This window comes from Suricata suricatta, chromosome 10 (assembly GCF_006229205.1).
Source record: "Suricata suricatta isolate VVHF042 chromosome 10, meerkat_22Aug2017_6uvM2_HiC, whole genome shotgun sequence".
Classification (NCBI taxonomy): Eukaryota; Metazoa; Chordata; class Mammalia; order Carnivora; family Herpestidae; genus Suricata; species Suricata suricatta.
Genome location: NC_043709.1, coordinates 78,819,965 through 78,843,800, shown reverse-complemented (window position 1 = coordinate 78,843,800; position 23,836 = coordinate 78,819,965). Strand labels below are relative to the sequence as shown.

The following is a 23,836-nucleotide window of genomic DNA, read 5'->3' as shown; positions in this document are numbered from 1 at the left end:
TCTTTTTAAGTTAAACTTGTCAGTGAACCTTTTTTTGTGAGTGGCTGTGTTGGTTAGTTCATATTTATAGTTCATGTCTGTTTCTGAGGAAATGACTAAATTCTCTTGCATTCGATCAAAACTGTGTAACAAAGGACATCTTTGACTTACTGAAACAAGGCTCATGATGGAAACTCAAAAAACCTAATGGTTCATGTTTATAAATGTTTTTATGTATTCAGTCTTGATTGGGCCACATAATCAGAGCTCTGTGCTGAGGGAGGGATTGAAAATACTTGTTTCTCCTCAATTGAGTAGACTCGTCTGGAGCAAGTTCAGGGAACAGTTTATTACAATTCTCTTTAAAATTTTTTAATTTTACATGTTTTGAATAGGGTCTTACAGAATATAGGTATATATTTTTTTCTTCTCTTTAAACCCATTCCACTGATTTTCTCTGTCCTCATTTGTACCCCATAGGCCCTGGCCCATGGTAAAGTCTTAAACCTTGTGTAATTTCTAACAAGGAGGCTGATGGGAGTTGGGAAGGGGCCTGGGGACATTGCTGACTCACAGAAGCCCTCTGTGTCTTGCTCCCTGCTGGAGGCCCCTTTTCCACACCTCCGGAATATCCTCAGGTCATCCCCACTTAGTTTTGATCCCTCACTGTTTGTCCTTTCCTTCTTCTGTGGGCTCCAGGGCACGACTTGAAGGCACAGGCTAGGCTCCTGCCTGCTCAGACCCGGGCTAGAACTCTCATTCCCCCACAAAGGCCCTGTTAGAAATGGTATTTGGATTTTGGCGTGATGACGATTCTAGATCAGCTGGGTTATGAACTCATTGGGATTTTCTGTGCTTGCTCTTCATGTAATCATTCACTTCAGCCCTTTCGTGAGCGCTCAAGGAAACCCTTTCCCCAGTCCAATCTTCAATCTAAGTCTAAAACAGACAAGAGGGCAACTCCTGAACCTGCTGCCACACATCACTGCCTCCTTTCTCAGGAGCCCCGATGGAGTAGGGCCCCTAGACACACACGTGGAAAACTGTTGATTAATGCAACTGTTTACTTTTGGAGCACAGACTAGTCTTAAAATTAGGCTGGCTTATGTATGCATCATGAATCGCTTAAAATTCACCTGAATTGGTGTGTCTGTGTAGGTCAGTCATACAGGGAGCCAGCTTCAGGGAAGACAGAATGGAGAGATGCTTACCTGAGGTGAAAGTTTTCTTTAAGACAGCCTCTATCCCCCCATTCATGCCTGAAACTCCATTGTCAGTAATGCATTTTATTTCAGTGTTAAGCACCTGCATCTTGTGAAGCTCTTTTTCAAATGAAAAGGTTCTCCGGAAGGATCTCCATTAAGCTCTTTGAGCTGCAGAGCTGATCCTATTTTTTCCTGACTTAAACATGTGGGGTCACTGTCTCCTCAAAAGGACAGATTAAAGAAGGAAGGAGCCATACTGCTACTTCATAATTTTATCAGGGACTGGCTCTGACTATACATAGATTTGATAAACACATGTGAGGTAACATCTCTGGTATTTAACTTGGAGATACTTTTGTTTTCTCATTCGGATGGGGATAGTTATAAGGGATTTGAGTAGTGAGGACCTCTAAAGGAACTTCTATTCCTAAATATTCCTTTACGGCCAAAATACATGTTACTGTTGAAATGATGAGAATATACATGCCCATACATATAGTACTGGGAATTTTTTTTTCTAAGTATATGTTATTTACCGGAGGTAAGGAAATGAATCAAGTCTAATCGTAAGTCTAGAAAACGGTTTCTGCCATATTGTCTGCATATGGATTGGTCTCTTTGGACAAGAAAATAATAAATGTCCTTTTTTTTTAACTTAAGAACCAAATATTGTCAAATTATGATTTGTTCATTTACTCAACAAATATTCATAGAGTACCTAACATGTGCCAGGTACTTTGTGCCATAAAAATGAATGATGGTGGTTTTCTGCTGAAACTCAGGCTTCAAGGAATATTTGAGGTTGTCCAGCAACTGGGGAAGTAAGGAAGAAGAAGGAGTGCTGGGGGAAAGGGGAGGAAGGGAAGGAGGAGGAAGGAAAGAAAGATAAGCGGAAGGAGGTTAGTTAAATCTGTCGGTCCTTAACACATTTTCTTGTTTTTAATTACACATGTGTTATCTAGTTTGATGCTCTTTGCTTATGCAATAATTGACCATCTATAGGCTTTATTTTTTTTTTCTGGTGTGCTATAATTTGAAATTAGTTTTATCTCTTTCACGTTTATTTATTTTCAGTATAGAAGAATTTTATGGATCAGTTTATAAGAAGTACATGGAAGATCTGAAGAGCTGAAGAAAAAAAATCAGTATTAAACTTGCTTTTAAAAATGTGAGTAAGCTTTCTCCTCTCCATTGTTTATATCCCACACTCGTAAAGCCTGCAATTACCTTTCTGTATATTGAGTGTGTAAATTTTTTCCCAGTAGTAAAGGTACTTGACTCTGCCCATCTACTCATGATGTCTGTGAGAATTGATGAGCCACTCACCTCTTGAAAAGTTTTTCCATTCTAAAAGTACTATACTAACATAGGCGACTGTGGAGTGTATGGCAGTCAGTGAGCAAATCTGTCTGGCACCAAGAAGGAAAACAAGACCTGGTAGCACAGAAAAAGCACCGCCCTGCTCCCAGTCCTTTATGCCTCTTTGTCCCACAGACCATCTCGGTGCCGTATCGAAGCCAGTGAGACTTGGATCAACCCCTCAGTGACCCTATACATTTAGAAAAATGAGGTGTTTCCACATAAACTTATTTATTCTTTTCCTCCCCGATATTCTTGTTCAGTAATAAAAATACTTAGCTATTTGTTGAGCATCTTCTAAGTGACAAGTACTTGATTCATTCAGTTCAATCAGTATTCATTTAATAAATATCTTTTCAAGTGTTTGCAACGTGCCAGGCACTGCCATGATATTAGGACCTTATATTGTCATGGCAATCTTGCAAGGTAGGAATTAATATTTCATGATCTGAGGATACTGAGGTTCAGAGAAGGGTAAGAAGTCTGCTGGCGGGCACACAGCTGCTAAGTGGAGTGTGAATTCAACACTGACTTTTTCCCATTGGCCATATGCTATGTGAGTGGTGTTTAAAATGTTCTTCTTGGCACTGCTTTTGGTAGGAGACTAGAACTTCCAGGTTGTGTACTTAACAAGAGTATGATCCAAGTCCTAAACCTTGGCCATAGTAACAATAAAGAAGGAAATAAGAGAGATACTGTCCCACATTTGAGAGGTAGCTTTGGTACCTAGGAGGGGAGATAAGAGAGAGGATGTCCAGTCCCAGACCTTCCATGGATTTCCTGTGTGTCTTTGAGATAGTTAACATACATGGTAAACAATTACTTTTTATTTATGCCAACTGAGGAGAGCAGACCAGATTTTCTCTGGGGTCTCTTTCAGCTCTTGATGGAAATATATTATGAAGGAGAGAACACAAATCATAAGTGGATGGCTTGATGGAATAATTGCCACAAAACGGGCACACCTTTGCAGCAGCACCCAGATTAACAGAAAATTGCCAGCATCCCAGAACCCTCCTTTTCTAATTCTCCTGGGAGTAACTGATTTCATGATTTCTAATGCCGTTGATAAGTTTTACCTGTTGAAAAAATTCATGTGAATAGAATCATGTACTATATACTTTGTGTCTAGCTTATTTTTCTTATTGTATTCGTGAAATTCATCTACAGTATCGCATAAGTTAATTTTATTTAATTCTCCTTGCTATCGTGGTATTCCATTATGTATCTCTTTTAAAGTTGCTGGACATTTAGGTAGTATCCAGTTTGGATGAATAACAAATAATGCTTCAGTGAATATTTTTGTACATATCTTCTGGTGATTGTATTTTGTTTGTTCAGGGACTACTCAGTAATTTAGATGCTGCAGATCTGGGGAGTGATGTTGAACTAAATAAATGTCTTTGAAAGCAGACAAGTTGACTTTAGGTAGCTAGGTGATTTGTCTGGCTCAGCGTGATGGTCTAAACATGCTAGTCAGGAACAGATAAAGATGTTTTTGTAGATTACTCTTGTAGATTGACGGTGTGGCCTGGTGGAAGCAAGCTGTCTCTGGTACGTGTGTGGCTGGTAAGCTTGCTCCCCTGGCAGAGAAAGACTTTGGTTGAGTACAGGAAAGGGTTACAGAGGGGAAGAGAGAGAAAATCCAGAAGAGAGAGTTGTCTAGGCTACCCTAGAAATGACTAGGAGATCTCATCAGCCTGATCAAGAGCCTAAAAAACTGACAACCCAGGGGAAGAATCTGTGCTGTGAGACTGAAGAGTTTGGGGAGATGAATAAAGAAATAAATATTGAGGGTACCTGGAGGCTCAGTCGGTTAAACTTCTGACTCTTGGTCTTGGGTTAGGTCACCACCTCACTGTTCATGGAATCAAGCCCCATATCAGGCTCTGTGCTGACAGGGTGAAAGCTGCTTGGGATTCTGTCTCTCCATCCCTCCTCCCCTTGCTTCCCTCCCCGCTTCTCAAAAATAAATAAATAAATTTTAAAGAAATGAAAAAGAAATAGTGTTGTAGGCAGGCAGGCTGAATCTCAGAAGGAGCTTTTAAAGCATTTTCGGAATGAATAACATGGTCAAATTTCTTTTTAAGTCTAATTTTCTTTTAAGGAAGCTTTGATAAACTAATTCCTATTATATGGATCGTGAGCCAATGTGGACTTAATAGAATTGCCAAACTAGGAAACAAATATATTTTCAAGCAAATGTGGGGTGTGGGCATGCCGGCCTTGCTGTGTGACCATTCTGTATTTGGGTCACAGCTCGGCCAGCCCTTCCGACCATGTCCCCGGGTTGGCTTTCTCCTCTGTAAAATAGGGATATCAATGTGCCTTCCTAAGAGGTTTGCTGGGACAGTTTACTACACTAGTGTGTGCAGTGTGCATTGGGTGTGTTGTCCTGGCACGAAAAATGATAGCCATTATTATTACTATTTTTCTGAATCTTCTTAAGGATGTTGCCTGTTTGACTCAGTAGCTGATGCCTTATAAGAGTTTTCAGATAATTTTTTTAAAATATAAGACTATCTAGTTTTTTTTCTAAGTATGGTGAACTCTAATAAATACTTTAAACTGAAATCAGAGGGAAGATGAAAGGCAGCATGTGTCCATGTTTTCTTGGCCACATGTCTTACATCTATTCTCACACCTGGGTGTGTCTGTGAAGACACTGTTGGTTGTTGGAACTCCTTTACTCAGTTCAACAAGAGGCCAACGGAGCTGAGATTCATGGGGAAGTTGGGTCATTTTGCACAAAGGAAAATCAGAATTTTGTTTATTGGACTCTCAGTTCTTGGCAGACATTTTGCAAACAGGTGTCCTTATTTACCAGAGGGTTTTTGGTGAGAGGCTCCTGGGTCACTTACTTGGAACCGCCACACCCGATGTAGGGGACGCATCCCAACTGGTTGTGGTTGGTGACATCTTTTCACCTGTTAGTGATTCTGGACTAGCTATTGGGGCATATGGCATAGATTAAGCCTGATTTTGCCCTCTGTGAGATTATTTTTATTAAAAATATTTTTTAAGTTTATTTTGAGAGTTGGAGAAAGAGCTTGAGGAGGGGAGGGGCAGAGAAGGAGGGAGACAGACAGAATCCCAAGCACACCCTGCGCTGTCAGTGGGGAGCCTGATGTGGGGCTCGAACTCACAAGCCATGAAATCATGACCTGAGCTGAAATCAAAAGCTAGAGGCTCAACCAACCGAGTCACCCAGATGCCCCTGACCTCAGTGAGATTATGATCAAACAAATGAATAAACTAGTGTTCTGAAAAGAAAACTTTTAGAGTGACTTGAGCAAGGAGAACAATTTACCCACAACTCTGAAATTCTGCTTCTGACTTTTCTAATAACTAGCTTTGGCACTTCCGGTATATCATCTACCCTGAGCCTCTGTTTCTTTACCTATAAAATCAGGAATCGTTTAGATTGGCACTTTGAGGCAGAGGGGGCTTCTGTGAATTCTCTAAATGTCATATCTAGTTTTGGATTTTTCTTGGGGGGGGGGTAAGCGTGTGCTAGTAGGGGAGAGGGGCAGAGACAGAGAGAGAGGGAGAGGGGGAGAGAATCTTAAGCAGGCTCCATTCTCAACATGAGATCATGACCTGAGCCAGAATCAAGAGTCGGTTGCTCAACTGACTGAGCCACCCAGGCACTCCAATATTTGTATTTTTCTAAATCCTAGTTTCTTTGACAGGTTCATCCCAAGGCAGAGGTTCCTTTGACAGCAGATTTTGGTACTTATGATAGTGGATGAAGGAGTAGTTTGAAGATGTGATCTAAGTTCACCAAATAGTTTCTATCCATAGCAGGTAAAACATTAAATGATCAGAGTGTTGTGACTGATTTGACACTATATCTACATTTATTTTCACAGCAGCATTTGCTCTAACAAGCTGTAATACACATGCTCTATTCCTGAAAGGGTGTATACATTTATATATCAACTACATAAATATACAAGACATGTATTTAAATATATGGCGCAGCTGGATTATGAAAGTTGTATTTGGCTTTCTCTCCTGTCTCTATTTAAATCCTCACTTCCCACATTACATTTTTGGGAGTGTCACCCTGTCCCCAAAATTGGATTTGTTTTGTTGTTCCTGATGTCAAAGCAAATATTTACTAAAAACCATTGAATAATTGTCATAGAAATTAAATAATTGGATTAATTGAATTAATAAAATAAGAAAAATACCAAATAGTGTTATTACTTACTTTTTAAGCTTATTTATTTATTTTGAGAGAGATAGAATGTGAGTTGAGGAGGAGCAGAGAGAGAGAGAGGGAATCCCAACCAGGCTCCGCATTGTCAGAGCCAAACTCTATATGGGGCTTGATCCCATGAACTGTGCCTGGTTTTGTTTTTTTTTTAATTATTTTTAATGTTTGTTTACTTTTGAGAGAGAAACAGAGTGTGAGCGGGAGAGGGACAGAGAGAGACACACACAGAATCCGAAGCAGGCTCCAGGCGCTGAGCTGTCAGCAGAGCCTGACACAGGGGTCGAACTCACAGACCGCGAGATCATGACCTGTGCTGAAGCCGGACCCTCAGCCGACTGAGCCACCCAGGCGCCCCTGAACTGTGAGATCTTGACACCTAAGCTGAAATCAAGAGTTGGACACTCAGCCAACTGAGCCACCCAAGTGCCCCTACTTAATGAGTACTTTTAAGTTCTTACATCTATTCTCACACCCAGGGGTATCTACATGCAGCTGATGCAGGAGGGCATCTAGGAAAGAATTAAACTAAAAACTTTGGGATGTTTGTACTTCCAGTCATTTAGATGTTCTGGCAACTGGCAAACAGAAGGACTGTCGTTTGCCTCAGAGTCCAGGCAGCACCCTTCTCTCTACACTGTGCTCATGGTTCTTGAGGTCACCGGATGGTGGTGGTGAGCGCTGTCTGGTTACAGCACTTTGGAGGCTGGACAGACCCAGGCACAAGAATGAGGTGGGGCCTCCCGTCTGGCTTTGTTACTGCCCGTCTTCTTTAGGCTGCGGAAGGCCGTGGGACTGTGCACTTTGTTACTCAGGCCTGCTTATATAATCGCCCCTCCTTGTCATGTAGTGGTTTCTGAACAGGCATTTTGTTGCTGCTGAGATGATGTTGCCCAAGAAAAGCCACCCCCGTCGCTCTGTCCCTGTGGGCCCTCTTTCTCCCTACCCTGGTAGTCTTTTTCACTTTAATTATCATATGGGAGTTGTTTTCTACCTCCTGACTGCCTTTTGTAGTCCAAACAGTCTCTGCTCCGGGTAATTTATACTACAGATTCTCAAAGTACTGCTTGGGATTGGCAATCTTATTTGGAATCATGTGTCACATATGTGTTTTGTCTTGTCTTTTATTGGTTCATTGTAACTTGAGATAATATGTACATGGATTTCCATTAAAAGATTTTTATTTTCATTTTTTTCTCCTCTAGTTATCCCTCCCTCTTCTACCAAATATCTAGGATCTCCTTTACAATCAAAGGGAGATGTGGTTGGGGCTTTAGAACTATTCCTTTAAGGAGAGGCTTCCTTTGTGTGTGAGGGTGCTGGATGGAGTTTTGAGGGTAGCTTGAGCTATTTGCTAAGCCTCAGCCGTCTTCATTCTCACTTGCTTTTGTTTTCTCCCCACCCCTTAGGAAATTGGCAGTCAGTGACTTTGATTTTTCCCCTCTTCTTAATACAGATATGCAAGGGTATAACTTGGAGGGAAAGGAAATGTTTACGCATTTCGTAAATAAATAACCAAATTATGTGGAGGGTGTGTGTGTGCACATGCTTTGGCTCTATAACTGGACAAGTGGCATGTTTTTCTTTTAAGTGCTATGCATTTATCTGTTTAACTAGGAGAACTTAGCACTTCTGATGATACTTTAGGCATATAGTCTCAGCAGTCTTTTAAGAAAGAAGGTCCAAGGGAATTTTGACTCTCAGTTAGTGGATCTGTGGTTTAATATTATGGAATTTTTTGAAATGCGTGGTTCTGGCACCAGAATTTCAATTAGCCAAGGCGCTCCACGGCTTAGTGAGCAAGGAAGTAGGAGAAGGGATTTTAGTCATTCTTAAATCTATTATTTAGCAGGAGCTGGAGGCTTTGTGCATCATAATCAAAGAAATGAGGTTGCATCCCCAGGGTGTGTTCTGTGTTCCTTAAATACCAAAATGCTGCCTTCCCCTTGACCAGTCACAGCCCAGAGCTTCCCCAACCAAGAGGAGACTTAAATCAGGGATGTGGTAATTTACAGCCACGGAAGCAGGACCCATTTAGTCTTTAGGCAAAAAATAATACATGTGCCATCTTTTGAGAAATTACGGTAGCTCTCAAAGCTTGAGATAACCTTGACAACTTGCTCTGACCTTTACCTTGAACTGAGGTTACACTCCCTTGCCGACGACTGACTCCTCAGTCCCATACAATAATTATATTTGTCTTCTGGGTTTTAGTTTGGCTTTCAAAACACGAGTTATCACTTATTTTTATTGTTTTTACTTTATCCTTTACCTTCATGGTAGTAGTTATGAGCTTGGTTTTAGGTACGTGGCTATTTGATACTGTGATATTAAGAGATTTTGGAAGAAAAGGTCATCAGCTGTCTTTCTGGACTATTCTGGGCATTTTGTTCTATATTTATTTTGGGTCCAGCTTTTCCTGCCCTTGATTTCTGATTAGCTGTTCCTCCTCCTAGCCATGGCCTCTCCTCTTGCTTGGAAGCTTTTCAATAGGTCTGAACTTGGATGACTGTTTTGTTTAACAAATAAACTTGATGTCAACCTTGGGGGAGAGAGAGAAACACAGGATGGAACTCTGTCCATTAATGCTTCTTGTCCTACTGCATGGAATTCCTGGAGGAGGGGAGGCATCTTCCAATACATCAATGTCCGGAAGTTGTTTCCTGCTTGAGGAGATTAGCTTTTACTAAAGGAAACATGGATCCTGGGCCATTTGCAAACGTTTTGGATGGTTTGTGAGATTTAAATGGTCTTACTATTTGTAACTTCTTAGAAATTAAATAATGGATTATTTGCTTAGAGAGGTGGGCCTTTTGGTTCTCCATAGTCTAAATTGGTCTTGACTGAGGTCTGGCACAGAACACCCCTTTTCAGAAGCCTGGCACTCACACGAAGCCTCCTGTTGTGTTGTTGGGAGAGTGGGGGCAGGGGTGGGGGAACAAATATCAAGCAGGAAATAGTGGCCTTCAAGGAGTAGCAGGCCTTCAAACATAAGACTTGTCCCAAGAAGAGCAGAGCGACAGCCAAAACAACTGTTTGTGTAGACCCACAGCACCTCCTGGCCTGTTGAGCCTTTCTCTTTCCTCCCGTTGTTAGCCAGCCAGCATGAGCAGCAAGACTCCTCTGTGAGTCTGTGTGGAGAGAGTCTAGAGGAATAGAAAATACCGACTAGTTCTAATGGAGTGTTGTAGGATTCAGAAAGTGATTTCTGCTTCCTCCCCTGGTCGTCCTCCTGGATCCTCGGAAAGTAGAGCTGAAAAAAAAAATGTGTTACGTGTGGTTGGTTCTTTGCACTCTTGATCTGATATGATACAGTCAATTCTTGTTATTTGTCACAGTTACCACAAATACTGAATTAGCAAATACGTGGCCCTGAGGGGTGTATATAAGTTTAAGTTCCTGTGACCTTCTGTCACGTTTTCTCAATTGACCAATACATAGTGTTCATCTGTTTAAGGCACCTTATTTAATATTGTTGATTCATTAACATTGAATTCACAACCAACAGTGCTATAACACACGCCTAAACAAAGCTTGTCTAACAAAGCTTATCTTGCTTTCTCTGTGCAAGGCACGTCACAGCCTCTCACTTGGGAACACGAGCCAGCACCGCAGCCCTAAAAGCACTTGTTTGTACCGTGACTGCTGATCTGAAACAAGAGGCCAGAGCATTACCTTGTTCACCTTCAGCTGGGACTGTGTTCACAGGCAACTCAAATCTTGTACTGCTCTGCGCATGTCCACGAATGTCCATGAATACATCACAAGTGTTGATTTGGGTTTACAAATACATTTCCATGAGTGGGCAAATCCACAATATCTATTGTGAGACATAAGAAAAGTAATTCTAGTTATTGTGGCAGGGACCCTTTTCAGTCCAGCTCTACAGAATTGGTACCAAACCAATCATTTAAGGTAGAAATGAGTTTCAAGTCCATACTGTGACCGCTCTCCAGAACTCATTTTTAAACAGCCTTGGGTAAGATGAAGACTGCTAAGGACAACTTTCCCAATTGGTGATTCCTATTGTTGAACAAGTGACAACACTGTGGCCAGGCTTTGAACATGTAGAGAAAGGGAACACTGGCTTGTGTGTCCCTGTGTCCTTGGCATGAAAGGTAATAATGGCCAGTGCATAGTGGAGCCCCAGCGGGTGGATGAGTACTAAAATGAACGAATGAAGGAGAGCGAGGAGAAATCTGCTCGGTAGTGCCTGACAGTCTACTTCAGGGCACCTGAAGTCTGATGCATCTTTTCAGCTTAGGTAACTTCCTATCTTCTGCCTTTATTAAATGAACTCTTGTCAATGTTTACTAAATGTCAGAGAAAGTAGAGTCTAGGAGCTGGGGTAGCATGGAGGGTATTGTAGCCGGGCTGAGATTGGAATGGAGTACCACCAACTGTACTGAGAAGATGACTTAAGGGCTAACCCTGCATTTTATTTCTTCGTCCATCTTACCATGGAGCCTGGCTGGCAGTTTCTTTGATGTTTTTGCTCATATTCCTGCTACCAACTTCTCTCCATTTCAGTCCCCGTGTCACACTACTGTTATTAGAAGCCTTTCTAGAACATGGATTTAATCATCTCAGTATCTTGCTTCAGAATTTCATTCTCCCCATAAGATAGAATTCCAGCTTAAGATAAGATCCAGCTCTGTGGCTGCACTTCCGGCTTCTGTCTCTTACCCTTGCACTGAGACACATCTTGTGCTCAGCTGAACTAGACCATTTCCCACACATGCCTTTTAGGACTTTCGGCTGTTGCACACTGTTGTTGCCAGTGTTATCTGCTCCTTCTCCAAGATCTTCCCCTGTGCTATGTCTGGCAAGATGCCCATCCCCCTGCAAGCACGAGCTCTTTAAGGGAAAGGTCTATCTACTCATCTTTGTGCGCAGCCTCTCAGCCTCTAGCATGTTGTGTTCAGTAAATGTAGTTGAATGGGTGAATGAATCTAGACATTATCTGGAGGATTTGGAAATACAAAACCTTAAAAATAAGTCTTTTCAAGTAAAAAGAGAGGATAGAATATCAGTTTCTCCTCAAATAGAAAGATATGGCAGTTCTTTTGTTAACTAGCTTTGTCTGATGGGTAAAACAGCTTCTCCACTCAGGAAACATCTACACTACACCATGCTCCCCGGCCCCCAATGTAAATATCCAGGGACTAGACTTCATTAAAGTAGAAGCTAGTTAAATTTTATAGGAGAGGAAACAACATGAGATTTCAGATATTATCTGTTTCAATTATTTCCTGTAGATTAACCATTCATTTCACCAAATATTTATCACAGAGCTACTATGTCCAAGAAACGGGGCCAAGGGCTTTGGAGCATGAAAAGAAAAGATAAGCAGAACACAGGGGCTTTTGTCTAGTGGGAGAGAAGGACATGGAAGCACATTTCTGTAAGACAGGATGAAGCATATACTTATTACAGGTGTGCTATGGGAGCACAAAAAAAGGTGAGATTATTTCTATCCCAGTCACTTCTATAGAAGAGCTTGAATCCAACATGAACCTTGAAAGGGTGCATTCGGGAATAGGTAGGTAGCAGGGCAGACAAGCATGATTAGGCTGGTTCCAAAGAGAGAGGACAGAATAAGCAAAGGCACTGAGGCAAGAAAATAGAGGGAATAAGTACTGTAAGGAGCAGGATGGATGAAGCAGAGCATTGTAAAATAAGACTGGAAAAGTACGTCAGGATCTGATTTTAGAGGGACTTAATGCCTCTTGGGACTCCGTTCTGTAGACCCAAGGAGCTGTGGCAGAATTTAACAGGAAGATTTAAAAAAGGAAATACGTGACAGCAGCTAGCAACAGCAAAAATCTGTAAGCAAATACTGTGGGCCACTTTTTCTAAATCCTCACCACGACACGTTGAGGCTAGTACTATGGGATCACCTTTTATAGATACAATGGAAAGCCCAGAGAGGTTAAGTAACTTCCCAGGATCCACAGCATATAAGAGGTGGACCTGAGATTTGAAGCCAGAACATCTTACTGGTGAATGTGGGTTTTGAATTTAGGATTGAAGAGTAGGACTCAAGGAGTCTCTGAACTTTTCTGAATTATTTGCGAAGTGTTAGTATCTATGAAGGTATACCTTGTTTTAGACAAGCATCTCTAGCTTTAATCCTGTAAGTGGTGTGCACCAAATGATGTGAATGAAGACGGGGGCAGCCACCTGTTTTGCCCTCATGAGTCCCCAGGGTGTATAGTGCATCATATGGTGACTGTGTGCTTACGCTGCTTCTTAGGTTGGAAAAAGCAGAGCACTCTCGCGCAGCTCAAAATGGAAGGAAATGTCAGAAACCATTTGCAAGAACTATTAGTATTGTAAAGTGGCAGGCTGTTCCTTGATTCGTGAAAAACAGAAAATGTCCAACAAGTTTTTGTTTGTTTAAGGTAAAGGTGAGCTCTCCAGGCCCTGGAACTTGGGAGAATATGAAAGAGAAGAGAGTTAGCTGTCCATTGGGCAAAAATCATTCTTTTAAATTTCAACAAAAGTTAGGGGTGCCTGGGTGGCTCTGTTGGTTAAGTGTCCGATTTTGGCTTAGGTCATGAGCTTGTGAGTTCAAGCTCCGCATTGCATCAGGCTCTGTGCTGACAGCTCAGAGCCTGCTTCAGATTCTGTGTCTCCCTCTCTCTCTGCCCCTCCCCTGCTTACTTGCTTGTTCTCTCTCTCTCTCTCTGTCTCTCTCTCTCTCTCTCTCAAAAATAAACATTAAAAATTTTTTAAATTTAAACAAAAGCTAAATAAACTCTGGAAATCTGAAATGTTTTTGAAAAATGCCTATATGCTAGTCTGTTTTTCAACTAGATCAACTTTTTACAGTTAGAAGACTTGTGGGATGAATATTTATTCATCCATGAGACTCAAAATTCCTGGCAGCCCATGGTGAATCCAAAAGCAGGTGCCAGTAGGAATGAATGAACCAGATTAAAGAATTGCCTAGCTTATATCATTGGAGAAATCAAATCAATACCTTTTGTTTAAGATGCTTTTATCACACAAGTATAACACATGTAGAACTTTATTTTCATAGCAGAGATCTGGATTCCCTATATACTGGAGTTTTTCGTAATGTTTTTCCCATCTTTGCTTCCTCAGCTTGTATTTCTGGGTTTTTTCTTTTCCTGGTGCATTTGAAAGTAAGCTGCAGGTACTTCACCCTTAATTTCCTAGGAATCAAGGACATTCTTCTACATAGCCTTAATATTCTTATTACACCTGACAAAATGATCTGACTTACAGTGTTTATTCAGATTTTCCAACTATTAAAAAATGTGTTTTATCATAGATTTGAGAATTTGGTCAAAGATTTAGTGAAGGGTTATGAATAGCAGTTGGTCGTCATGTCTCTTTGGTCTCCTTTATGAACTGTCTTGTCTCTTTGTTTTGTTTTTTCTTATTTTGTATTTTCTGGTGTTAACATGTTTTAATAGTTCTAGGATGGCTTTATAGAACACCTTATATCCTGGGTTCATCTGTTTGTTGGTTTCCTCATGATTAGATTCAGGATAAACACACATTGCTAGCAGCCGTCAGTGCTTCTCTTCTGAAGGCAGTGATGTTGTTGGGTAAGCTAAATTTAATCACTCGGTGAAGCTGGTGTTCACAGGTTCTCTCATTGGAAGGGTACCTAATCCACTATTAACTACTACTCTGCTGTGTTGTTCTTGGAGACCGTGTGCGCATCCTGTTCCCCAGTGGTCATTCACCGAATGGCTGTAGCATTTTTTAAAAGTTTTTATTTAAATTCCGGTTAATGTACAGTGTAACATTAGTTTCATGTGTACAGTTTAGGAATATGGCACCTGCATACAACACCCCGTGCTATTCCCAACCAGTGCTAGCATTCATTTTTGATTCCTATGTGAATCCTTTATTATCATGGTATCGCTAGAGTACTAACTGAATTGTTGATTACTTTCCTGGAGTAAAAGCCTCCTTTTCATCCCCATCCCTGTTTGGGGAAAATCTAGGCCCCAATGACACATGGTAGTGGAGTTGATGAGAGGAAAACTTAAAAATGACTCTCCAAACCTGTATTAACAGTGAATATGTCATGTTTTCCTTTGTGGGTGGGTGCATGAGGAGGGAGGGATCTCTTTATTATGGAGAACTATGCGTAAAATAATCTTTATTGATGCAGGCAAGGAAAAGTGAAGTTAAATTGCCATTTTGATGTCCTTCTAGACTAAGAGAATTCAGTAAAAATGAGGTGAATTTTCATTCAACAGTCACAACCTGAATAGATACTTGATGTTTGCCCTCCCATTTGAAAATGCCTCACAAGTATTTCTTTATGAAGTATATTAGATTGTAATCCAAAGGGCATCAAAACCATGGAATTCCTTGGAAAGGTGGAAGAGTAAACAAATGTTTAGTAGGGGGTTTCTTGATCTAGGTTTATAATACTTTTGGGAATTTATCCTGAGGCTTTTGTACCCACACGACTCATGACTGGCTCTCTCAGTGATTCGGTGTTATCTGATGAGGATCTTATTTCACTTTTGAAAGCAGAGTGTTGTTCTCTTTGCTGGGGTCTGAAAGGGTAGCAGCAGACTCCAGGCCGTGCAACACAAACCCTCCCATCCATCTTGAAATTAGAGAGTCCACTGCATGGAACAGAATTTCTTCCACTTGTCACTTGTAATGAAGACTTATTTTTGAAGCAGTTAGCTACCCTGAATAAAATCGTTCTTCACTATTGGTGTACAGACCTTGCCAGCAGTCTTATGAATTCATGTAGAATTTGTTTCAGTTTTCCTTTCTTTGTTAAGAGGATTTGGGGTGCTGTTTTTGTGACCAGGTAGATGTAGCCCTGTGTGTCCTCCAGAGCCATGAACGTTAACATTCTGTTCTTTAAGTCTGCAGAAAATCATTTGGCCCTTGATTTGCTGGTATGGTACACATACTTTTCTCTCATGGGGATCCTGCTGAGTAAGTAATTGACATGGGATGGCCTATATAATGTACATTAGTCTATCTGATTCTGTGTGTAGAGGGAGCTGAATACTCTCTACATTTGCTTGATAAGCTTCCGGTGTATTCTTCTGACTCATTATGATGTTGTCGATTCTAGAATATGAATATTTAAATTTAACACTTTACTAGTTCAAGTAGCTGAGCTTTATGGGGTTCAAGGTTGAGTAGTTCACTTGAAGGAATGGTTTTTGTTTTAAGATAATGGGATCCCAGAACGTATTGGTTAAGTCGTTTAGCATGTGTGTGATAAGTGCAGTCTCTCTAGATTAAGGTTATAGCAAAGATTGGATCTTTCAGGGACCACTTCCATTTTGCTCTCGGTCCCTTTGATATATAAGTGGGCCTCTTCCAGCCCCACAAATGTGCCATAAAGCAGAGCACCTGGTCATAGTTTAGCATGTAGCTATTAGCTTCACAGCATATTTGACACAATAATGAATGAGGAAGTGTTCAAATATTCCTATTTTTAAACACTTGGAGTTGGTCTCTGAGATGTAGCATGATAACCTCAAAGAATATTTAGAATTCGAATTCTTTACAAAGAATATTTGTTGTAAAGGCTTATAAAATACATTGTTTGAATTTTAGAGATAGGTTCATACCTGTCAAGCAAGTTTATTAGAACACCAAAGAATTAAGCACAAATATGTAAGATGTCTTGCTGATGAACAGGGCTTCTTATTCACTGTGGGCAATCTTTTGAAGTAGCTCATTGTGTTTGAGTTTTTCTTAGAGCTTGACTTAATACTAGAGAAAGAGTGAAAATAACCGAGCTCTGGTTATGAGTGCCAAGGTGATAGGATAGGTCATCTTCTAGGTGTTCATACATGTGGTCTAAAGCTCCATGTTTATTTGTTGAATTAACATTTCAAATTAGTTGTTTACTTCCTCTGGCCTTAGGTTTGTCAGTCTGTAGGTCACCACCTCTCTGCTTGGTCTTTCATGGATTGCCATTTTCTTCCTATCTCCCCACTTTCTACTCCCATTCTTGCTCTTAACCCTGCTTGTCCTAAGAGCAACTCTAAGCTGTTGGATTTCACGTTTCAAAAAACATTGTATAGGAAAAAGTTTAAAGAAATAGAATATATTCAAATCATTTAAAAAATAATGTACAGACAGACCACTCTGTACCAGACACTGTAGAGTAAAAAGGAACGAAGAAGTTGGTTTGTAGGTAAAATAGTTGGATAAAGAGAGCTGAAAAGTACCGATCATGGTGTGAGGGTGGCAGGATGGGGACTGGGGGACAGCTTACGGAAGGGCATGGTCAACTGTACCCAGAAGGGTTGTTCTTGGCTTTATAGTAGCCTGAGAGTGACATCTCTAAGGGCAAATTCCCTAGGCAGTGGGGGAACTTGAAAAGGCAGTGGGGGAGCGTTCTCCAGGGGACGGAGAAGGTGACCTCAGTGTTTTGTGTGTTGGCTCCTGTGAGAATTACAGGTGCCCTTTTGGGGAATGTGGTGAGTATAGATGAAAAGAAGATCTAGAAAGGGTGATACATTGGGAATGCTACCAGGTGTGGTGGATATGCTGCGGTTTGGGAAGCAGGTGCATAGGGGAATCTGGAAGGAAGGGAATGAAAATCATGAACAGGTGTGGTGATGGTACTCAAAGTCATGGTGAAATCAAAGAGCAAGTGGAGGTGGAGCAGCGTGTTCGAGTGAGCTAGTCAGACAGGAAGATGTTCTCAGAGCAGTGGATAAAGTGAGGAGGCTGCCTGTGAAGAAACTCAAGATGTGACTGTGAGCATATATTGCTGAGAAGGCCCTATTGTTTGATTCCTTCCTCCCATTGTGCTGTCAACCTTGGGAAGTATCATCCCCAATGTCTCTCACACATAACCAGCCTGAACTGCACACTTTAAAGCCACACCAATTTATTTAGCAGTGTAAAGCCTTCCACCTTATTAAGTGTCCGACTCTTGGTTTCAGCTCAGGTCAAGATCAGTTCATGGGTTCAATCCCTGCATTGGGCTCTGTGCTGCTAGCTGCAGAGCCTGCTTGGGATTCTCTCTCTCTCTCTCTCTCTCTCTCTCTCTTTCTCCTCCCCCCTTGCCCCTCCCCTGCTTGCTCTCTATCTCTCAAAAGAAATAAATGAACATTAAAAAAATGTCTTCCACCTTAAACTAAACACATTTGTAACTCAAGCAACCTTATATATGAAACCTTTTAAAATCAGCCTCCTCATGTTGAATTATTTTTTAGTATTCAATGAGTACTTTATATAGACACTAGTTATCACCCATAATCTTTTCGTAGTCATGTTCGCATGGCTTTATTTCTTAAGTAATAAGCCTCCTGAGCCCAAGGATTGTTTCTGTAAGTTAGAAAAGTGCTTGGAACTTCTATGTGCTAAATATTTGTGGAAGGAAGGGAGAAGGAGAAAAAGGAGAAAAGGGAATTTCAGTTGAGGGAAGGGAAGAATTTGAAGCCAAAGACTCACGTGCTTTAAGCACAGGAACTCTGGAGGGTCGTGTAGGCTGGTAGCAAAAGCTGAAGAAGCAGAGTTCTTGGGTACATCTGTGGGTGAATAAGGAGGAGGTAGTGGTCCTGGGGAGGTGAATTGGTAACAGTAACAAGGAGAGATCAGGGCAAAAGGGTGAGAGGTGAGCACAGCCTGCCTTAAAGAAGTTGAAGTTTAGAGGAAAGTTTAGTGACAATTGCAAAGCCATTGTACAAGGTGCGGTGGGGAAGGGGCTGCGAGAGCACTTAGTTGAATCAAGATCTGCTGAAGCCCCTACCTTTTGGTAAATATTGCTTCTGTGTGGGAAATATTTCAGTGAGAATGACTCTTAAGCTCTCACTCTTGGATGTCCCTTGGCTCGAGGTTTCTGAGGAGATCCTCTGGAGAATGAATAGCCACAGCTACAGCAAAATTGTGTGTCAGTGCTTGCCTTATCTTATCAGTTCTCAAAACAACCTTTCCCATCTTGTGAATGAGGAGGATTGGACCTAGAGTGGTCAAGTAGCACCCAGTCCTCACATTCCTCCTGAGTGGGCCGCTTACTCTGGCCAACACGGCACAGTCCAGAACCAGTCAGATCCCCGGGGACATCAGATCCGCTGTCGGAACTCCTGAAACACTGCCAATTGAAATCCACTTCCTGAGTGACTCAGTATCCGTTGCCACTTGTTCAAGCCCTTGAAGTTCAACCCAAACCACACTGTCATCTTGGGAATCTGATGGGTTATATTGCTGCCTCCTGAAAATGGGCATTTGGGTTAATACTAAAATAGGTTAAAATATATAAAAATAAAAGAGGGTAAAAATACGGTAAGAATGGAGGGTGGAGGAGAGAAAAAGAAGAACCTTGCCTTCAAGTTAGGGAGGGTAATACTACTTAAAATTCGCAGAGAATATATCTTAGTCTTCTAGACAACATCTGTACATTCAGCCTGAGTCAAGATGGTGAGCTGGATAGAGAAAGACATGACTAATAAGAACATGTGTTGTGTTTATTGGAAAACAATGAACTCGTGGGGATTGTAGAATAGAGGCTATCTGAAAGTTAAAGAATCTGGCGATAGAGAGAGTCCTAATTCGAGGGAATCTTGGGGTTGGATTCTCTTGCTTCTGTGAGAGAGTCTTCTCTTTCGTGGCAGCTGATGGGGGTGCTCAGTGGCCTTCTCCAGGTGTTGTCTTCTGAGAAGTGAGGCGAGGACTTGCTCCCTCAGCCAGCGGAAGACCCACCTCAAGTTCACACAGGAGACGGCAGGTGTGCTGGCATGAGTCTCCTCCGTCCCTGGCTGACCCGATGAGCCTGAGGAGGTCTCTAGAGTGCTTCTTGTCCTTTGGCTGTGAGTTGCCTGGTTTATCATCTGCCAAGACCATGAATGAGTTAAAGAGCTATAATCTGGACAACAGTGGGACTGCTTATCTACCCACTTATGGAACTGAAATCCTTTTATCAAAAATAATCCAACTATAAATGCAAAGGTTTTTTTTTTTTAATATGTATTCATTTTTGAGAGGCAGGGCACTAGCAGGGGAGGGGCAGAGAGAGAGGGAGATACAGGCTCCAGACTCTGAGCTGTCAGCAGGAACCCAACACGGGGCTTGAACCCTGGAACTGTGAGATCATGACCTGAAGTTGGATGCTTAACTGACTGAGCCACCCATACTCCCCATGTTAATACTTAAACACATACATATTTTGTGGGGGCGTCATCAGTATTAGTTTTTTCTTAACTTTCCTACCCTCTTTTCTCCTTCAGTGCTCCTCGGTATTTCCCCTTCCGCTCCACCCTGAGCCTTTTCCTTGCTGTTAGCCTTCTCCCTCCCTCTCCTGGCCATCAAACACCGAGGGGATGTGGGCCTGCTTCAGAGCAGGTAGTAATACTCCATGTTCCAAACTGTTCCCCCCCTCACCCCAACCAGGTCTGTTCCCATGTTGCCTATGGGGCACCTTTGTGCTCACCTCTGTAAGTTTGTGTTCCTGAAGTCTTGAAGGAGTCTGTGGAAACTGAATGGTCCCTCTGTGCTGGCAGGGGTTAGACAAGTCTCGACAAGTATCATGTTCTTGATGACTGACCTGAGCTCTGTCTGGGTGGGAGCTGCTGAACAATTGGAAATCTTCTTCCTGAGCAGATTCAGGGAATGCAGAGTCATCTTCAGAGTCATCATCTTCATCAGCTTTCTGATTTCCCAGAAGTGTCTCAAGCTTTTGCACAAGACTGTCCATTTTGCTGAGAGTCAGTTGTGCATTCTCTTCGGGGCACTTGTCTATCCACCAATTGACTCCATTTATGTCCCAATTAGCTATGGAGTCTGAATTGTTAGAGCCCGCATCAACGTCCCAGGCCAGGGCGATGCTTAGTTTGCAAAACTGCTTTGGGTCATCCTGAATTTGGTCTCGTCTCCTCAGGAGTGTGCCTGTACTTTCGGTCCTCCATGACCCTTGAATAGGAGGGACAAGGATTGAAGGGCTCTTGGAAGACGTGTCTTCGTGGGAGAAGGTGTTCTGGTAGGAGAAGGTGTCTTCACAAGGGAAATAGCCCACAGAGAAGCTTGGGTTTGATTCAGAGCTCAAGTCTGTGGTGTCACTTCCATTGCTGCTGGAGGATGAGTGTGCCATTGAGTTCAAGGGCTCAAATCTCAGGTCACTCTCATCTCAGGAATCCTTTAAAGGAAGAAAAAAAAATAGGTGGGATTAGGGGAGAAGAAGAGGGAAGTTCTGGTACCTGAGCAATAACGTTATTCATTCCTTGTTCTACTTGTAACTATCCCATTCTGGTAGAAGTTCATTCTGTGTTTGTATTCTTTAATGAAGGGCAAAAAAGGCCACCCCCCCCTTAAAAAATTTCTTTGTATAACAACCCTTTCTACTAATCCTCTCCACCTGATACCACTTATCATCTGTCTTGAAAGACTTGAATTATAAAAGAAACAATGATCATTGTATAAAGTTTGAAATATACAGAAAAGTATAAAGGTGAAATTAAATATGCTTATCCTACTGTTTAGAGATATTGATTACAGTCACTGAAAACATTTTGGTGGACTTCCCTTTATCTGTGCATGTATGTGTACATGTGTATTTGTATGTATCCATACACATAGATATCTAAGCGGATGCCACATCAGCTGTTGAGAGATTATATTTTATAGCTTTTGCTGGAGTAAACATATATATGGCTATTTTGTCATTTTTAACCACTTTCTTATTGATGGTCATTAGGTGGTGGTTATTGTTTGAATAAGTAGATCATTAGTAAACCCCCTTGTCAATAAATCTTTGTGTCTCCCTATATCTGTGTGGCTTTAATGGATCAAAGATTGCAGACATATTAAAGGTTCTTGATAGTTGATATAAAATTGCTTTCCAGAAAGATTATAGCATTTCGATGCCCATTCTCTGTCTGGGTAGGAGCTGCTGAACAATTGGAAATCTTATTCCAAGTGACCTGAGACAGTGTGTCTGTTTGTACTTTTTAGTCTACCTTTGTCTGTGATGCCCCCAGTAGGTAAGTGGGGGTGAAAAACAGCACGCACACAGGCACACACACGTGCGCACACACAGGCATACTGTCACGCCCTCCTGTGATGGCTACCCACATGGAAAAGGCGCTGCCAGCTCCTGAGCCATAAACTGGGGATGTTAAAAATCCTTCAGATCCCAACTCTCAGAGGCTACACGTCCAACTGCCAGAAGTCTGTGTTCTGAGACTGTTGGTTACTATGGCAACCCAGGGACCCAAGGTATAGTCAGAAATGTGGAAAGATGGGATAAAAGGGATAGAAAGCCACAAGAGCTGTCCCCTTGCTTCCAAACTAAATGTGCCCATATCATCCTATATTAATGGTGAAGCTGAAGACGATCCCTCGTGAGGGCAGAAGGACCAAAGTGATGGAGGTTCCTTCCCTCCTGTCCTGTGGGTGTGTGACATAGTTCTTGTCTTAAGGGAGTTTAGAACCTGTTTGGTGAAACAGACATAAACAGCCTGTTACAGGACAGAATGGAAGTGTAGCAAAGGACTTTAATGTCATGAGAATAAAAGGAGGGACCTCGTGCAGCCAGGGTGAGATTGGGGTGAGGGGTATCAGGAAAGGACTGGAGGAGATTACTTCTGATCTGAGCATTTATGGGGAAGTACAAGTTAGTGGGGTAAAAAGGGGTAGGGGTCCAGGGAGAGAGCCGTCCAGAGAGAACAGCTTGAGCAATGACACCTGGGTGACAAACAGCTGACTGGGTGGGGAGATCAAATATGATGCGGTAAAGGAGAGTCAGTGAGATCCAGAGGAAATCTTTCTACCCTTGTTAAGAGAACTGGGAATTTTGGGGAGCCTGGGTGGCTCAGTTGGTTAAGCATCCAGCTTCGGCTCAGGTCATGATCTCACTGTCTGTGGGTTCGTGCCCCAAGTTGGGCTTTGTGGTGACAGCTCAGAGCCTGGAGCCTGCTTCAGATTCTGTGTCTCCCTCTCTCCCTCCCTCCCCCCGTTTATGTTTGTGCTCTCTCTATCTCTCTTTCTCTCTGTCTCTGAAAAATAAACATTTAAAAAATTAAAGTCTGAATGAGAAAGTAAAGAGGAGGAAGCAGAGTCAGGAATGTTTCTGCACCCACTTCTTCCTAAAAAAAAAGGGATAAGGAATCATTACAAGGGGAGACTGTCAAAATAAAAGGGATTGGCTGTTACTTTTGGAGAGAGTAAGGATGGAATTCATGGTGTGGGTAGCATTAAAAGAAACATAAAGTTTTTACATCTGTCAAGAAAGAGGCATTGATTTAAACGTGCACGCGCGCGCACACACACGAAAAAAGCCGAGAAACACAGGTCCAACTTAAAAAACCTCAACTCATTGGAATCTGCTTAGGATCTTTCCCAAATATTATTCTGTCTTTATTTCCATTTAACAAGATTACATTTAAAGCTTGCTGTGACTCAAGTTTTTCACTGTCGTATTGGTTTAAACTTTAGGTCTGTTAAAAAGGGTTGTCTTAGGCAACTCTTGTTTCAGGAGTTGGAGTTGAGGAGAAAGTGTATATTCTTATCCAACAGCTGGCAAGTGGCCACAACTCTGATGAGTGTTTGGGGACCTAGATTAATCCCAGGGGGTGGAGTCAGCATGTGCAGACCATGAGTTTTTACTACACGGTAGGTCCTGTTCTAAGCATTTTACATGTATTTAACTCTCACAGCAACCCAATCAGTTGAGTGCTATTATTTGCTCCATTTTACAGATGAAGGAACCAAAGCATCAGCAATTATATAGCATGCTACACGTTCCAAGATCATAAACCCTAGAACCTGGATTAAGTGTACACAGCCTGGCTCTAAACCCCATTCTCTTACCCTGTACACACTCTTGTCTCTCATCTTTCCTCCCTGGAAGATTCTTGGGAGAGTTGATCCAGCCCCAAAGCAAATCCATGTCCTGTTTCTTTGAAAGAAACTACTCTGAGTGGGGCAGTGTGTTGTAAGAGACATGCAAGAGGTGTGCGTGGTACATGGGACTGGCCCCAAACAGTGGCAGCCACGTTTGGGAAAGGCTAAAAGATTTAAAGTAAGTATTCAGCTTCCTCTTTGGCATAATGAGACCTGCATCTCTGGGCTCTGGCCTTTTGTAAAACCTTGTGATTGCCTC

General features: G+C 41.9%; 2 protein-coding genes across 13 annotated transcripts in view; one reads left to right on the top strand and one right to left on the bottom strand.

Annotated features, from left to right (window-relative positions):
- The window catches only part of PPFIBP1 (PPFIA binding protein 1), a 172,197-nt gene that overhangs the window by 55,405 nt on the left and 92,956 nt on the right, over positions 1–23,836 (top strand). For 11 of the 12 annotated variants that reach the window (XM_029953376.1, XM_029953385.1, XM_029953384.1 and 8 more), the window contains one exon: positions 2,259–2,352. The gene's annotated coding sequence lies outside the window, so the exon portion shown is untranslated. Of the gene's footprint in view, positions 1–2,258; positions 2,353–6,174; positions 6,351–23,836 lie in introns of those variants that run through there. The other variant, XM_029953377.1, reaches the window with a different exon arrangement.
- C10H12orf71 (chromosome 10 C12orf71 homolog) lies at positions 19,188–21,889 on the bottom strand. The gene is made up of 3 exons (XM_029953389.1): positions 21,808–21,889; positions 20,171–20,872; positions 19,188–19,571 (listed from the first exon to the last, which is right to left on the bottom strand). The coding sequence occupies exons 2-3, from the start codon at positions 20,825–20,827 to the stop codon at positions 19,251–19,253; spliced, it is 978 nt and encodes a 325-aa protein (XP_029809249.1). The 5' UTR covers positions 20,828–20,872; positions 21,808–21,889; the 3' UTR covers positions 19,188–19,250.